The sequence below is a fragment of the Neolamprologus multifasciatus genome, chromosome 23, assembly GCF_963576455.1.
Source record: "Neolamprologus multifasciatus chromosome 23, fNeoMul1.2, whole genome shotgun sequence".
In the NCBI taxonomy this organism is placed as follows: Eukaryota; Metazoa; Chordata; class Actinopteri; order Cichliformes; family Cichlidae; genus Neolamprologus; species Neolamprologus multifasciatus.
This window is the reverse complement of record NC_140460.1, coordinates 14,871,690-14,889,348: the sequence shown is the minus strand read 5'-3', so window position 1 is coordinate 14,889,348 and position 17,659 is coordinate 14,871,690. Positions and strand designations below refer to the sequence as shown.

Sequence of the window (17,659 nt, the reverse complement as noted above, 5' to 3'; positions counted from 1 at the left end):
TAATGCTGGATTGAGTAAGAGTTGAAACTAGTGACTGACACCATAAACTCATCAGGATACTATTTACTTTACTGTACAATCACCCTGTGTTGGTCATTAGAAAGAACATTTGTTTGTTGTGTCCACACACAACTATATCAACAGCTTAGCTCTTTAAGGGAGGGGGAAAACAGTGTATTGATTGTGTATTTGCATTTGCAGATGTTCAAGGTTGTGATATCAGTACCAACAGACATGAAAAGGGGGGTGTCGAGCCAGCTGTAGTATAAATAAACCTTCATATATCATCATATATCCACAATGGGATGCTTCCTCATCTGAAGGGTTTTTTTATATATTAGTAGTATGGTTAGTAGTAGTTCTGTGATATAAGAAGGTCTGTTTAACAGAGGCGCTGAGCTCATTTAGCTGGACCACCTACAATCCTATTTAATTTCAACTGGACTGGACCAGGAAAATACTGAATGATGACTTCTAAAGTTTGTTTTTAACCCTCTTAATCAGGGGCGCCACTAAGGGGGGCACAAAACTTGCTGGCCCTACCAGTGCCTCCCAGTTACACAATTTAGAGATGATAAATGACACAGTTTTTGTTATGTATTAGTAATTTAAGTGCAAATCACTACATATTAATTTAACTGGTCAATGTTATTGTCTGATAAACATCTTAGAATAATAAGATAAGATGGATGTTTGAAAGCATATCCAATGTAGTAAATACTACTTAGAAAACAAAAACACACGTCGTAGGAACAAATTATTTCCACAAGGGGGCAACACTACACAAGAAATGTATTATTATGTAGTTTCAGAAAGTCTTCCAGATTTACAATGTTTCTTTATAGTTTGACACCAAATTAAATATGATAGATATACAAATCTACAAATCACAAATATACAGAATAATTTCACATGTTTGTGCATAAAAGTATTGCAGTGCAATTTTATTATAATTTCTAGCATTTCATAATAGCAATAATAACTGTATAGCATGCCTTTATTATGTAACATAGCGCATTTTAGAAACAGGTTTACAAAGTGCTGTGCAGAAAAACACAGAAAACACAATGTAAGTACACAAAAGGTACATGAGAAATATACTGATCAGAACAGTACAACATAACTAGACATAACAGCTAAAGTAAAAACAATAATTAAACAAAGCATCTTTGTGATTTGGCTGAAAGGAATATGGTGTCTATTCATTAAAAAAGAAAAAAAAAAGATAATTAAAGACTGAAGCAGTAGCAAAAGAGGTTAATGGAAATTTCAACATATAGGTGTACATCTTCAAAATGCATGATAAGCCTAAAGAAGGTGGAATACGCTTAATGAGAATATACAGTTAATTGTGGTTTATTGGTTAGCGGTAGTACATGAGGAGGGTGAATAACAGTGAAGGTAAAGACTCAGCTTGTTGTGCATGAGAAGTGAGGTTCCTGACACTAACAGTTTTGTAATGTTTATAATAACAATATAGATGAAGTTAAGATTTTTAAAGGATTCAAATCACATCCTCATTTACAGTCTCCATGATAGATTTGGTTTTGTAGTTTTAAGCACATCTCTGTAATTGTAACTGAAATGCATTTAAAAAAATCCAAAAAGCGATGCCACTTCCCATAAACGGCACCCTGTTATCTCTCGTACAGATTCGATTTGAAAGTAGAGATAAAGTGCTTGATAAAAACAGGAAAACCAGTGAGCTCTGTTTATTATCCAGGAAAATGACAAAATTGCTTCTGGAAAAAGATGCTTCTGTTAACTTTAAGTATTAAATGTAAAATGTTTGTTAAAAGGGCAAAAACAGCAAAAACAACAGAAAATAAATAAGGCACACACAAAAACAAAGACACTAACGTTATCTGATTAAAGTGCTGCCATTTTTGAGAAATAATACTTTTTTTGTGAGAGTTACATGAAAAGATTGATAGAATGTATCCATGCTAAATATGGAGCTACAGTTAGCTGAGCTCAACGTTAAAGACTAAAAATACGGAGAAACCACTTGATTTTGTTCAACAAACAAGCTGAATACTGTATGCTACTTATTTAACTTTAAATATGCATGAATTTAATTTTATGGTCAGTTCACAGATTGTAGCTGTTTCCCCATTTTTCCAATCTTTTCGCTAAGCTAAGCTAAGCTAATCATCTCCAGGTTGCAGCTTTATACTTCATTGTCAGATCTGGCTGGAGGTACATGCAGGCATCAATCCTTTTAATCTCACTTTTTACACAAAATACTCATAATAAAGTTAATCTGAAAAAAAAAAACAAATTAAGTCACAGCAGTAAAAGGGGTACACTTTCAATAATATATAGTTTCCCATTAATCTACTATAGATGTTTGTGAATACTATGGTTAAGAAGTATAAGGTGTTTGAGGTGCTGCTATGCATTTACAGTAACTAAAAATAAAAGGAAAAGGGAAAAAAAATCAAGACAAGACACAAGCCATGACATTTCCAGTGGTACAACCCTGTATTTGCTATGTTTACTGTGTATAACCCTAAAAGCCCCAACATGTACACTAGCTGTTTTCTAGCAATAATGCACTTAAAAAACAAAGACTTGAGAGAAAATGGCCGACATTTGATGTCATATAGGATGTAACTACCGTCCATCACTTAAACATTTACATCCATTAGCAAAAGAAACACTGGTTTCCTGATTGATGCTCTCTTTTACTTCAATTGGAAGGGAGTCAAAGAGATGATCCTCCACAATCAGGCAGCTCCTGCGAAGGAGGGAACACTGACCGAGCTGAGCTGGGAGACGATCCAGACAGTTTCCCTTCAATTCCAGATGTGTGAGCTGAGAAAGTTGGCCAATTTTCTCTGGAACAGAGGAGATACAGTTGTGGCCAAAGCATAAAGTCCTTAGTTTGGTGCATTTGAACAGTTGCTTGGGAAGTGCCTCGACTTTGTTACCGGTAATGGCAAAGTATAGGAGGTTTTGGAGAAAGCCCACCTCTGGTGGGATTACCACTATAGAATTATGGCTAACATCGAGGTGCCGCAACTTGAGAAGTGTGAATAACGGTGAAGGCAGAGATTCCAGCTTGTTGTGTGAGAGATAGAGCGACTCCAGGTTTTTAACATGGCTGATTGATAGTGGAATAGTGATGATCTTATTGTGCCAAAGTTTGAGACACGTTAGTCTTTTCAGGTGCTGAAAGCTGATGACCTCTTCAATGGTGCGAATGTTGTTGGATTTGAGATCAAGTTCCTGAAGGTTGTTCAAACTGAAGATGGCGTGAGGGATTCGTTCCAGTTCACAGTTATGCAGTTCCAGTTCTGCAAGGTTCATCATTTTCTTCAAACTGTTCAGCACTAAGAGCTTTGTACCATCATTATGAATAACCAACTTTAACAGATGTGGTGACAGATCTGTTATGTTTGTAGGGATCTTTGTGAGGTTGCTTTTGAGGTGCAGAATCTTTAGGTGCCTGAGATCTCGCAGAGACTCAAGTCCAATCAGTTTGTTGTTTTCGGAGTTCAGGTTACCCACCAAATAGAGTTCCCTTAAATTTTTCAACATGTATACCCAGCTAGGAATCTCTGCAACATCTGTGAATTTGACATGAAGGCATCGGAGGTGATCACGAAGGAAAATGAAAGCTGTCTGCTCAACTTTGGCAGGACAGTGGTAGAAGTGCAGGTCCTGGAGGTTTATCATTTGTGAGATCTTCGCTGTTATTTTGGCTTCTGGGATTAATTCTAGTTTCAGAATTTCCAAGTCAGTGAGATCAAACACAGCATCCGGAACTCCAGATAGCATGAAAAGATGAAGTTCCAACTTATCTTGAGGATTGCGCGTTACATGCTGGCGTAACTTGTCAAAGGTCCATTCATGGTTCAGGCTGATTTCGCGAAGTTTATTCTCACTCACCTCAGACAGAAAAACCCCAAAACGCTTTGAATACAGCTGGTCGTATTGATCAACCATGTGGAGGAGGAAAGCAAAGTCATTTTTAACGTCAGGAATGTCACTGAAGCTGCTCTCCTCTCTGACCTTTTCAAAGGAATACTCTTTGAGTGGTCGCCGAAAAAGCCAGAACAGTGTGTATATGCAGATCACCCCATAAACGCATATGAGAGCAATATAACTAACAAGGAGCTTGTTTAACATAAATGCCATGTTATGTGTACAATGGAACTTGGTATATCCAGTCAAATGCTTTATTTCAGGCTCACACACATGGTCAAAATCTATATAAGCAACAAACGTCATTGTGTAGCACAGGATCAGAATAAATTTCACAGTTTTGATAACTGTCTGTATGGCATAGAGTCTATAAATCAAATCACTGTCTTCCACATGAGCACGGAATTTCCGAACTTTCTCAAACAGGGCCTTCGCTTGCTCGCCATCTTTCTTGTCCAATATAGTCATGGAGGGAATTTCACTCACAAGCTTTTCAGCAGAAAAGGTAACCCCAGATTTAGTCAGCACCGGAGCGGACTGGTTTGGACTCCCCTCCTCGCTACTTGTGGACAAATGTTTCAGGAGAGAGGAGGCCCCGGCCAGCCTCTGCTTGTTCTCTGACGAATCCTCGCACGCAGTCTCAGACAGAGCTTTGGTAGTCCAAGGTGATTCAAAACACTTTCCCAGTATGGAAACAAAATGTTCTATTTTTGAGCTTGTTTTGGGGTATTTGAACCAGAAGTTGCTACTGACCATCAACACAATAGTGTGAATTAGGGCAAGGTATGGGAAATATTTTGAATACCAAGGTAGGGCGACATGGTAGCACATCTGGTTGACAAAAACATACTGCTGAAAATCCAGCTTGGTCCTGACGCCTGTAGGATAGGGCTGTCCGATGGTAGCTGGCTGTGTGAAGTGAATGGTAGGCGTGACGCTATCGGGAGGCCTTTTAGCCATGAGAGGAGCAGCTTGCTCCCCAATGGCACTCTCTTTGTTCCAAAAGCCATTGGTTGGCTCTGGTGCTTCAGGTTCCAAGAAACCCCCGGACCCCTCTGGAGTTTGCTCCAGAATGGGAAGACAAACCACTTGGTCCTTAGTTAACTGCATCGTTCCAGAAAATATGGCCAACATCAACATGACAATACCAAGATAATCCATGAAGACATCCCACCATGGCTTCAGTATTCTGTAAGTTGGCTGGATGTCATTCAGGGAGGCTACTTCTGTGAGCGTAAACATTCCTGCAACAGAAAACAACTTTAGTAAGAAAATGTGCATAGGATTATATAACAGTTGATGTTTTTGTACTGAATTGTTTTCACATAATGTCTCGGTCCATAATAAACCCACACATGAAGGAGTCTTAGATCTACCTTGTAAGCTGTTTACAGATATCCTCATCCCAATGGTACTCTGTAAAAGCATTCCCTGACTTAAAAAATTAAAGAAATTGGGGAGGTGACATGTTGTAGATGTCACGCTGTAATGGACAATTGCAATTTAACTGGTCCAAGTGCAACCTTCTAACCGTTAATCCTGCCTTTTGTTCACTTACATGAAATTGACTCCACTGCAATCACATTTATTCTCGTAAAGCTGGATCCATTAGGGGTTTAGTGAAAAAATGCACAGCTAGTATCCCTGTCTCAAATTTCAGCTACAGCTACATTTCTCAGGAACATGAGAACAGGAACAGACTCAGAGAAGACAGCCTCTTGGGATTGTAGCTTTAGAGAGGAGCCGGCACTTGAACTGACACATGATATGAGATGTCAGTGTGCAAAACAAACGGTGCTGTCTGCAGAGCAGCTGTGAAATCCTAAGCATTTATTGCGTCTCTTTTCTGTGCCTGGTTTTCTCTGCACTTTACTCCGTGAAACTGTCATAGTGGCTCTAGAGAGGCTCAACATGCTGAATACTGTTTGAGCACTGAAAACACGTGATACACAAACAGCTGCTTCGGTGTTGCTATTTAAAGAAAAAAAAACTAAATATAATCGTTTACCCCTGCGAATACATCTGTTGCGTGTAAAGCATGAAGGTCACTGTTTTCCATGGGGCTGCAGAGCAGGCTGAGACCGGCTCCAGCAGCAAGACGCATCCATGCACTCAAAACAAGGGGTGGGGGATGTACGTGACGCCTTTAAACGCAGCACAAAAAAATCTTCGGCTGCAGAAAATCACCTTCACATTAAAACAGTACACTGCAGGTTTAATTCTCTGTCCAGCTCCACTAAATTTCATTACGCCATACAGCCTGCTAACGTTATTGAGCCAACGCACTGCGGCTACATTTAAAGACCTTAGATGATTTACACTCAAAACAGCCACATACTCACCTTCAGGGAGTCTGATCCGGTTTTGCGGATGCCAGCAGTACCGAACAACGCCTCTTCTCACTTGCCATGTTTCCCTGATGAGATGAATCCGTCCATTCTTCGCACTAGTTCAACCGTGGGCCTGCCGGCAGAGCTGTAAGCAGCTTATCTGACTACCCCTACTCGACTTCAGATGGTCGGGTCCTCTGCCTCTGACTGGGTGAAACAGCCCGGCACGGCAGCACCAGCTGCTGGAGGTGAACACCGTTTGTTTGATATGCTCGTTCACCGGGGCCGGACCACCTCAGGACTTTGCACCAGGTCCGCGGAACTGTGCATTTTTTATGCGCAGGTGAAATCTTCCCTAATATTGCGCATGTTTTCTGTTCCACATCAGGATCTGATACGACGGCACAGAGCGTTTTGAAGCCCTTGTTTCAGTTGACAGCAAAGTGCAGGATGACCCACTGAAGTTAGGGACCGTGGCAAAAGTGCAAACGCCACATTTAAAACTGGTTTACCAGAAAAGTGCAAGGGAACACTCAATTTTCTGATTGTCAGCCTTCACTTTCAAACGGGAACATGCGAGCCCTTTTTTATTACATCTTTTAATTAATAAAAAAATCTTTACTGACAGCTGCAACCAAGCCCCCTTTGTTTACAAAGGCATATTGTATTCACCAAAAGGAAAGAAACATGTGACCACATCTTGTAATTACAGCTTACAATTTATGGGTAAAAGATTTCACGAGCTTGTAATTACTAAATGCCAAGTGATAACTGTGAGAGAAGATTTCTTTCATTTTCCTTTTTTGTAGATGCAAAGCATTTTCATAATTGCTGAATCAAATAACATTACTTTAAAAAATAAAAAATCTTATTGAGCTTGAATGTTTTTCCGAGATAACCTTTAAAATTATTTTGTAGACTCTTCATACCAACTACACATTTTCTTTTTTATCCGAGGCCCTGTGCACTTTCAATAATAATCTTCTTTACAGTTATTAATCCTCAACAGCCAGCAGGTGATGTTTCATCCAACAACACAGTTGAATACAGGACATTGTTTTTTGTGCTGTTTCCTCTTTTAGACGCTTTAGATTTTGCATCACTGGTCAGTAAACCAATAGAATCAAAATTGTATTGCATCTTATTTGCAATGTTCTAACATTTAGAAATTCCAAATGACATTTTTTTTAAAAACTCAAATTTTATTGGTCAATGACATAAAAATACTGTTCATGAAAATGCATATTTCTTACGCTGCATATTTTTTGCTCACACTTAGAGACAAAGACAAAGACCAGTGTGACATCATCCTTCAGGCTTTTAATGCACTTTAAAATGACAGCTTCCTACAACAGAGAACTGTTTAGTTCTAGTTTCATCCTAAGTTTCTAGATTCTATGTATATTTCATAAGTACTTTCCTATTTTCCTGTGATCCATGTGAAGTAACAGTCTCTTAGATCTAAATATATACAGTACAGCCTAAGGCTACTGGCTTACACATAAATGTGTGGTCATGAATGTGAAGATTTACATTCAGTCATGACGCAGTGACTGGAAATAGGCTTTGCAGAAAGGCTTTAACAATATGGGAAATAAGCTTCTTCCCTCTCCACAGATAAAAGAGAAAAATCAATATCACTTTATGTATATAAAGCTAGAGGCAGCAGAGAGTTATTTTTATCAGAGATTTCAGGGAGAAAGAGCTGACCTGGCTATATCAGTGACTACTGATTAATAGACAGATGTGAGACTAAAATAAAACTTTTCTTAAAACTTTTAGAAAGAAAAGGAACACTTTCTCATAACGCGGAACTCTCTCTTTAAGATTGAGTAGTAGCCGTATAAAGTGTCCCTGCAGCAGCCACACTCAATGTGACGGTAGATGAATATGTCATTTTCCTTCAGTTAATAAAACAAAAGAACAAAAAGATATCTCTAGCATGTTTATAATGCTTAAATATAACAATGACTTCATATTAAACAAATGCTCTGAATTGATAGACAGAACAAACAGCAGGCACTACGGCTACAGTAAGGCATCTCACTCAGCCTTCATTTGATCCCTGACATCTGAAGGCAGAGTTTCAAACAGTGTCTCCTCAACTATAAGGCCACTGCGCTTCAAAGCGCGACAGAAAGCAAGCTCCTGTGGCAGGAACTCAAAGTGGTTGCCTTTGAGCCCCAGGTAGGTCAGAAGAGCTAGATAGGATATTTTTGGCGAGAGTTTGGACAGCGAGTTCTTGCCAAGCTTTAGCGTTTTCAGCTTTTTGCAAAAGAACAGTTCATCTGGTAGATTTTCAATTTTGTTACAAGAGACAGAAAGGTACTGCAGGCTCTGAAGAACTCCGATTTCTGGGGGAATGAAACGGATGTCATTGTTGGATAGGTCCAGGTAGCGCAGCTTGTTGCACAAGAACAGGTGTGAGGGCAATATCTCAATCTTGTTGTGGCTGAAGTAGAGGTGCTCTAAGCTGCTGAGTTTTTTGATATGCTCTGGGATGTACATGATGCTGTTGTACCAGAGTTTGAGGCAAGTGAGCTTCCGCAGATGCTGGAAGCTGACAATTTCCTCTATCGAACGAAGGTTATTCTCTTTCAGGTCAAGCTTTTGCAGACTTGTTAGGCTAAAGACTGCATGCGGAATGCGCTCCAGATCACAGCGCACTAGCTCCAGCTCTATTAGATTGGTCATCTTTTTCAGGTTGTTGAGCATTACTAGCTTAGTGCCATCGTTGTGCAAATAGAATTGCTGCAGATGGCTGGAAACATCCACAATCGACTGGGGTATCTTGGTTAAGCTGCTCTTAAGGGAGAGTATTTTGAGACACTTCATTTCCCGCAGAGACTCAAGAATTATATTCTTGGAGGCATCAGAGCTGAGGGACCCAGTAAGATAGAGCTCCTCTAAATTTCGCAGGCCATACATCCAGTTTGGAAGTTCTCTGTTATCGTCGAACTTCACACGAAGCACTTTCAGGTTCTCTTTGAGGAAGGACGTAGCAGTTGTGTGCAACTTTAAAGAGCACTGGTGAAGAGACAGCTCCTGAAGATCTTGCAGCTGTGAGATTGAGGCAGGAATGGTGACATTGTTGATTAGTTCCAGCTTGAGTGATTGCAGCTCTGTCAGTTCAAAGACAGTGTCGGGTAAACCAGAGAACATGAACAGCTGTAGTTCAAGTTTGTTGTTGGAGTTGGTCTGGAGTCTCTGACGCAGTTTCTCTGCAGTCCACTCATGGTTAAGACTGAGCTGTTTCAGTTTGTTCTCACTGACTTCGGAGAGAAAAACTGCAAATCGTTTGGAATACAGTGGGTCATACTGATCAATCATGTGAAGCATGAAAGCAAAGTCATTCTTGACATCTGGGATGTCACTGATGCCCGTTTCCTGTCGCACATACTCGAATGAGTATTCTTTCAGTGAGCGGTAAAACAGCCAGTAGGAGGTGTAGAGGCTTGTTAATCCATAGACAGACACCAAGAACAGGTAACAGCAAGACAACTTAGAAAAGAGATGAGCCATGGTGTGATTACATTCAAAGACTTTGTAGCCTGTCATGTTCTGGATCGCCTCGATACCGTTGCAACGCACTGTGTTATTTACGTTATTTACTAGAGCGCTGTTATAAGCAATGATCACAAGGAATTTAAACACCTTGAATACAGTCTGGCAAACATACATGAGGTAAAGGATATCTCCTTCCTCAACATGCAAACGGAACTTCTTCACCTTTTCGAACAGAGCTTTAGCTTGTTCACCCTCCTTTTTATCAAGAACACTTGCTGATGGCTGGTCAACAACAATCTTTTCGGCAATAGAACGGAGGGACTGCGTCTTCTCGAGGCTGCCTTCCCCCGGAGACATAGGAATGTTAGACCTAGAAGCGGTGCCCGTTTTATGATCCTGTTCTTCTGGATTTTCTCCAGACACTTCCGACAAAGCTCGTGTGGTCCAGGGAGAGTCGAAGCACTTGCCAAGCATAGAGATAAAATGCTCTATTTTAGAGCTTGAGCCAGGGAATTTGAACCAGAAGTTGCTACACACCATGAAAACTAAAGTGTGCATGAGCACCAAATAGGGAAAGTATTTGGCATACCAATGCAAGGCATTCTCATAGCACATTTGGTTGACGAAACTGTACTGTTGAAGATCTAGATTGGTCTTCAGGCCTGTTGGTACAGTTGAGGTGTTGGGCTGCAGGTGTAATGGTGACTTCAACCCTACTTCACTGCTGTTGTCTGAAGGCAATGATATTCTCTGAGGAAGGCATATAATTTTATCGTGCATTACCTAAAATGAAATAAAAAAAAAAATATATATATATATTAGAAAGAAGAAATGCATAATAAGGCTCAATCAGACACAAAAATGAGTGTTTTTCAGATTTCATGCAATGAAGGGTCCACAGTTAAGCTTTTGTTAACTTAAAGGTGAGCCTTTGAAGGAACTACCAATGAGAGCAAAGGACACTGCTGATTGACATGTGATAAATACCATTAGAACACTAGAATGTCCCCTAGCAATCAACCGTCAGGTACAATCAATGAGCAACAAGCCTTTGTGGCTTAAAGTCCTAAATTGTTTCTCAGTTACGTTTCAAGGGTAATTTGCTTTCCCGAACGTAATTCACAAGAACATTTATAATCAGCACATTTTGACATTTATATCCTTGCAGGTTTCAGCAAACCAGCCATAGGGCCAAAACTGGTAACCCCGGAAATGGAGGATTAATCATAGGGTGGCTACAGTTGTCAAACTGCCTATTGGGTCTGTTGTAACCTAAACCATGATCTTTTATAACCTATGCAAACCTAAACTCGGTAGTTTTAATGCCTGAGCAAGAAAACATTTCTCAAAAGTTAAAATATTTTATGCAAGAAATAAAATAGTGGTGCCAACCCTCAACTCAAGGACATATGATCCTAAGACAGCCTCATATGTTTGTCCTGATGCAAGTATTACAGTATTTTCTTTGCAGGGAATATGTGTTGAAATAGAACATGCACTGCCTCAACCCAGGAGACATTACGCAATTAAGTAGTTTAGAGCATAATGGTCACTGTGATAGCTTTCCAGATCTGATAAGCCTTCAGTATCATAGATCTTTTCCTCAAACTGAATGTCCCATATCACGTGAAATAACAAAATGCTACCCTGCATCTTCCATGTTTTGCTGGCTGTTAAGGTCTGAATGTTCACATGGATAAACACTGCTTCTCCAGAAAAAGAGTCGACATATGTGTTATCCTTGTTACTTTGTGCATTTTCACTAAGAGAGAGCCGTGCATGGATTTCAGTAAGCCACAAAAAGTTACCACATTATTACAGTGCATATAAAGCATTCTCTCATTAACTTTACTTGGGTGCTCTACGTAACCTGATTGCATGTAAACACACTGAGCGCTATCCACCAAATGGCATCAGTAAAAAACAAATGCCTTAGGTGTTTACTTGTAATGTAAATAATGAAAAACAGCTGCTTGACTCTGAGATGCTAATGACAGGAAATGGGGCTCATAGGAGGAGATGTTATGTGGACTCTGTTTACCTGTTTAAAACTCAGATTCTCGACCCATTTTAGAGAGAAGTGAGGACACAAAATGACATTATCGCTATAGTAAGCAATGCAGTTACGCTGCAGATATCACAGACAGCAATGCAAATCAAGTCAGTGAAAGTCTCTGAAGACTGACTGATTGATCTGCAGAATTTTAAAAACTCAAACTATACAGTAAGTGACGAGATTTCTGTGTCAGGCAGCGTAATACGTTTACATAACTGACTTATAAACTAAACTTGGCTACAAAAAGAATTGTTCACTCAATTTACAACCAATCAGATCACGTCTAAACACTGTAATGGTGAGAATGGGAAACAATGGCAGCTTCTAGCCTGATAAATTTCCTGTTAACATTTTTCTTAAACTGTTTTGGTATCATTTCCAGGATTTACACTAAAGAGTTGTACAACATTCAAAAAAAGTCCCTATTTCACACAGAGAGTGAAGTCAAGTAGCGCCTCACAGGAGTTAGGAGTCTTCTGTTTACTAAAAGTGGCTGGGCGGTTAAAGTTTCCACTGGTACACTCCTGATGGGCTGAATGCCTCCCTTGCTTTACAGAGGCTGGGTTGTAAAAGCACATAATTAGTGCTTTTTTGAGCTGGTTCCAAAGCAGAAAGCAAAGCAGTAATGTTGCCCTCTGGGAGAGTATAGACTTTCTCTGAGTCTAATTATTGTTAGATTTAATGAAAAAACTGTAGAAAAACTTCTCTTATAACATAAACAGAATGTTTGAATCCAAACTTGTGGGTTACTGTGTATTAGCTACACTTCCATTAGTCTCTTTCTTTAAGTAAATACATCACGGTGAGTCAGTCTTACTGACCTGAAGAGTACATCCAAAGACGCCAATCATGAGCATCATTACAGACAGATAGTCAGTGAACACATCCCACCACGGCTTCAGGACTCTGAACGCTGTCTGCTGTTCAGAAAACTGCCGGAATTCCATCACAGGAATCATGGTGCCTGTTACAAAACAATGGAAAAGAACACCACATAACTCTTAGAGAGCACAATTGGGAAATGTATTAGCCTCAGAGAAAACAATGACATTATTAAATTCACAGGGCATTTCTTTTTAAAGCCACTCACCACCAGTGACTCACCACCAGCATCTTACATCCCTTTTGTTGTTGTTGTTGTTTGAACTCTGTCACATCGTTAATGTTTGGCTAACCATTTTAATTTGGCTTTTGAGTATTCTGCTTTTTGCTTATCAGTCAAAGCAGTTACTTTCCTTTCAAAGCTGCCAAAAATGTTCATTTCTGAGGTTCCATTCAAGCCCCCAAACATTTTTACCAAATATCAAGCCATTTTCCCATTGTTTTCTTTTTAGCCTTGAAATATCAAAGCTTTCAACAATATTCCAGGACCATGCCCACAGGCCTGGGCATTCATGTCATCATAAAGTAGGGTGGAGAAACTGTTAAAGGACACAATATGTGGACTGCAGCCCAACGTTGTGGGGTAATCAAGGCAATCTACAAACTTGGCCACATCAAGGGACTGAAACATTAAATGTCATGGATTTGTGGTCACATAACTGGGTGTGGAGGCTTCCTTCACAGTCATTATACTTTGACTAACATTTCAATTAACAATGTTAACACTTCACATTAGCTAAATACATAAATGATTAAGTAAAATTACAAATTTAATCAATCTGCATTCACTAAAAGAAGATTAACCACTAAATAAAAGTATCTGGATATAGATGAGTTTCTTTTGTGCTTCCATTGTTAACTATTGGCCATACTGGTATGGTATTGGTCCAGAATTTCACAATCAAAACTCTGTATTTTCCTACTTCCCACAATCCAGATAGACTAGTTTTGAGCCCTGAACTTTCTCTCTTTGCCCAAACCTCATCTCAAGTGGAAATCTGACATTGTACAAATGACCATCTCAAATGTAATTTATTAAGAGCCATTCTATACATTGGACTATAAAAATTACTCATTTTGACAAGTGTTTAGACATGAATTTCACAGTCCAAAAGCCCACTGGTTTTGCAGAGTCGGTTCACACCTGGCAACACGATGACTAACAAAACTGATCATAACCAATCACAGCACTTAGCTTGTATACACAACAGCAAGTTGTTGGAGCTATTAATCTCTTTACAGGCTATTTAAAGATTAATTTTGTTAAAACCAGTAGCATGAAAAAGAGCAGAGTCCCTCACACTGTCATTATGTGATCACCTTCTTAAGTACTGCAGCTGCAGGATCCTGTTTCCAGTGTCTGTCTGGCAGTAGCTTGGCTACACTGTCATTTAAACTGAAGAGGCGTGTGACAAACACGCTCCACACGGATTTTTGTAGTAAAACATTCCAGTGTGAACTATATAGTACATAGCATGTCTCTACAACCGGAAAATGACTGAACGATCTTAATAGTCGTCAGATTATAAAGTGCAACATTTGATCATATACAGCTCCACAGCGGTAAATAGCTACGGTCAATAAAACCTTGTCTTGCATTATTAATAAGTTTAGCCGTAAGGTATTCTTGAACATGTTGCTAAAAGACTGAAGCTTTTAGAGACGTCATGTTTTTCATAGTTCAATTAAGTTTTTTCACCTGGAGTGTCTTTATCGATTCTTCCATTTCACAATCATAACAACAGGAAGGAGTGAGAGAAGCTCTTCGGGAGATGTTTATACGAAACCGTGGCAGACTTTAAAGGGTCGGTTAGGTCACACAGCAAAAATTATTTTTTTCTCACTTAGCTCCAAATAACAATGCAATTAAGTGTAAGTTTCAGCGTTTTGAGATATCCATCTCAATGGAATTTTGTTTATTGCATTTTTTTTTTATTAGTCTTTAAAGAATTCTAGCAGCTACATTTTTAACTCTGGTTTGGCCACATTTCTACTCATAAAGAAGTTTATGATGTTGACAATTTAATAGATGCTAAATTTACTCAAGTACTGCATGTAAGTAGCTTCTAGAGTCAGCGTAATATGAAACTGTCATTTATACTATGTCGCTATTTGTGGAGGAGTTTTAGAATTCCTGTTTCAGATCCATGGCGTTCTGGCTGGACTGCAAACTGGTAGCAGACTGATTCCATCTTATTGCTGTTTTATTGCCATCTTTGAAGACTGCAACTTATTAAATTTCTGTTTACGTGTAAGGTCTCTGGTTCCGGGATACTAAACAAGCTGAAGTCATCCTACTAACAAATGTATAATCCAGCAAACAGAGTGTTAGAATAGTCTAATGTGCTTGATACGAATGCACGGACAAGTTTCTCAGAGTCAGTTTGAGATAAGAAATTTCTGACTTTTGATCTATATTTTTAAAGTGATAGAAAGCAGTTCTAGTGACTGTCAAAACTAAGACCATTCACCATAACAGATTCCTGACTTGCTCACTGTATTTCAGAGCAAGGGATGATAAATATGAACACATTTTCTGTCTGACTTTTTTGGACCACCAGCAAATATTACCGTCTGGTCTGTGTTCAGTTCTAAAAAGTTACGTCCAACAATTAATGTCATCAGTTCAGCTCATTCATTTGTGAAGAGAGGTTAGATCATCAAAGTAAACCATGTACAACTGTGTATCATCTGTGTAAGTATGATAGAATATATTAAGATTCTTTATGAAAGCACCAACTGGGAGTATGTAAAAGTTAAAGAGTTATCGACCAAGAACAGACCCCTGATGGACCTGCATGTGTGTGTGCAGAAATACAATGACATCATTCCCCGCAAACAACAAACAGAATGTGTGTAAAACCAGCAGCACATCCCTAATTTTATAATATGAATTTCAGGGATGAATTTCACTGCTGTCCTAAAAGAAAAAGTTTGGCCTAAACAAATGTATTTACGAGGCTAAGTAAATTCAACTCAGCTGAAAACAAGTAATTTGATGATCATTTGAAAACATGTGATATGATGTAACGAATTTCTTAATAAATTATTTTACATAAGCACTGAATTTTATGGTGTTCTGGGTTTTTTGTAGACCCTGAGGGCCTCCATACTTTTATGGGGTAGGGGGAGGGTTGAAAGGGCTTCTGTGAAGCCTACACTGTGTTAGGTAAAGGAAAAATACTGTCTTGGTACTGGATGAGTCAGCCATTGAATTGAACTGACCAGGCCATATCCTTGTCCCTTCCTGACAGGAAACTTGTCTGAATCCCAGATATCCAAAAACAGACATGTTTGGAACACACCCAGCCCCAGGCATACAAAAAGTCCTGTCTCATTAAGGACGGGGGGGGAACCCGCCCGCACTGCGGGACTGGATTTCTCTTTTCTAAGGAGCTACTTTCAAGTCTTTAGACTTTAATGTAAAACGGAAGCGCCGAGAAAAGTGCTCACACAGTAGGAAGAACTGTGATTCATCTTGCAGTCGCACAAATCATCCATAACTCATCCTGTTGGGAGCTACAGTTCGACCTTAAAACGTTTTTAGTGGAGATTCAGTGGTGCTCTCTTACAGCGGCGCTGTCCACTTTCCTCTACGCAGATTACTCTGTAGCATATTCAGACCCTATTTATATAACCAGGACGTAAGGTAACGGTAATCGGGATAACTTGTAGTTTGAGAGGCGCTCCGCCGAATATAACTGCGTTATTGCAGCTCCGCTGCGCGTTTGGACAGTGAAAATCCGTCTATCGCGTCGGTTCAACATCACTGACAATGTTAAAGGTAAATATTTACCTTCTCTGAGATGGGAGCTGGACTCGAAGATCTGAGTTGTCGGGTTTCAAGCGATGAAGTCTCCGATCATGATGTGCGTGGCCGCCTTTTCTCCTGCCTCTGACCGCCAACCTTCCTAGATCCTCTGCCAGAGCATGCAGGCATGTGTACTGTGAGCCACAGGGGCGTGGACATCTCAGGAAACCCCAGCAGACGTTTGTAATGCATGGAAACTGCAGCTGGCTGCTAATATTGATGACAATAGTACTAACATTAAGGCTTATTAAAAATGTATGCATTTATTTGACTTTCAATACAGCTGAAAAGTAAAATTCTTTTATTAAAACTCATCAGTAAACTCTCAGAGTATCGGTCTCAAACAGTCAAGTTTTATTATTATTTTTCTTTACTCAACTGATTTGATCAATCTTTTGCTGGATGTTTGTTACATTGCAGATCACATTTAAACAAAGTGTGTTTACAGCAACAACATTAAACTGTTCAAGCAAGAGCAAATATGCCAAATTTAATTGATCAAAAATGAGATATGTTTTAACATATCATTTCTAATGAATGCATGGTAAGTATGTAAGTAACATAATATAAGGACTGGCAGTAAAGTTTTTTTTTTTTTTTTAAACTCCATAAAGTATTAAATGAAAGGTGCTCAGTATGCAAAAAAAAAAAAAATCCTTAAAGATGCAAAAACTTTACTTTATGATTCTACTTTATTTCCATCTGGAATGTAAGTATAGCAACAAAACTGAGGCAACAGTACAGTACAAATACATCAAATCCCCCCCCCCCACACACACACAACTGATAAGAAAATGTTGAACGTTTAAATTAACCTTGTTGCACTAAAATCAAGCTGAACAGCAGCAGCAGTTTCATCATTTGCCTTGAGATTCACTTTAAAAGTGCAGTCTCATATTGATTCTTTTATTTATTTTTTTGTTTGGGAGGTTCTTTGTAGGACATCAGATCAGGAACCAAATTGCTATTCATGCCGTAGGCTAAAAGGGACGGTAGACTTAAAGTGAGAGGAGTTAAAAAAGCTCTTTTCAGGCACAGGGTGAACTGAGGAACTCTGAGTCATGCAGCCGTGTAACAGCCCATGGTTGCTTTACTCTGTTGCCCTTGAATAATTTAACAGTATTTTTATGCTAACTAATATGA

General features: G+C 39.3%; 2 protein-coding genes across 3 annotated transcripts; both read right to left on the bottom strand.

Moving 5' to 3' along the window:
• Positions 1–2,136: 2,136 nt before the first annotated feature.
• On the bottom strand, positions 2,137–7,248 carry lrrc8db (leucine rich repeat containing 8 VRAC subunit Db). Of its 2 annotated transcripts, none has more exons than XM_085152914.1 (2): positions 5,939–7,248; positions 2,137–5,174 (listed from the first exon to the last, which is right to left on the bottom strand). In XM_085152914.1, exon 2 carries the CDS (start codon positions 5,170–5,172, stop codon positions 2,617–2,619), a length of 2,556 nt encoding a protein of 851 aa, XP_085009040.1. In that variant the 5' UTR covers positions 5,173–5,174; positions 5,939–7,248; the 3' UTR covers positions 2,137–2,616. The 2 variants fall into 2 exon arrangements, with proteins under 2 accessions (XP_085009040.1, XP_085009039.1); XM_085152913.1 differs by having other exon boundaries at positions 6,273–7,248.
• Positions 7,249–7,441: 193 nt separating this feature from the next.
• Positions 7,442–16,660, bottom strand: lrrc8c (leucine rich repeat containing 8 VRAC subunit C). Its single transcript, XM_085152915.1, has 3 exons — positions 16,502–16,660; positions 12,645–12,787; positions 7,442–10,550 (listed from the first exon to the last, which is right to left on the bottom strand). Exons 2-3 carry the CDS (start codon positions 12,780–12,782, stop codon positions 8,304–8,306), a joined length of 2,385 nt encoding a protein of 794 aa, XP_085009041.1. The 5' UTR covers positions 12,783–12,787; positions 16,502–16,660; the 3' UTR covers positions 7,442–8,303.
• Between the last annotated feature and the right edge of the window lie 999 nt (positions 16,661–17,659).

What these genes read in the sequence shown, in the direction of transcription:
- lrrc8c (XM_085152915.1), bottom strand. Translation starts at nt 12,782, where the DNA reads ATGATTCCTGTGATGGAATTCCGGCAGTTTTCTGAACAGCAGACAGCG. An exon ending in TCTTTGGATGTACTCTTCAG is followed by an intron (nt 10,551 to 12,644) that starts GTCAGTAAGACT and finishes ATTTCATTTTAG; the next exon opens with GTAATGCACGATAAAATTAT.
- lrrc8db (XM_085152914.1), bottom strand. Translation starts at nt 5,172, where the DNA reads ATGTTTACGCTCACAGAAGTAGCCTCCCTGAATGACATCCAGCCAACT.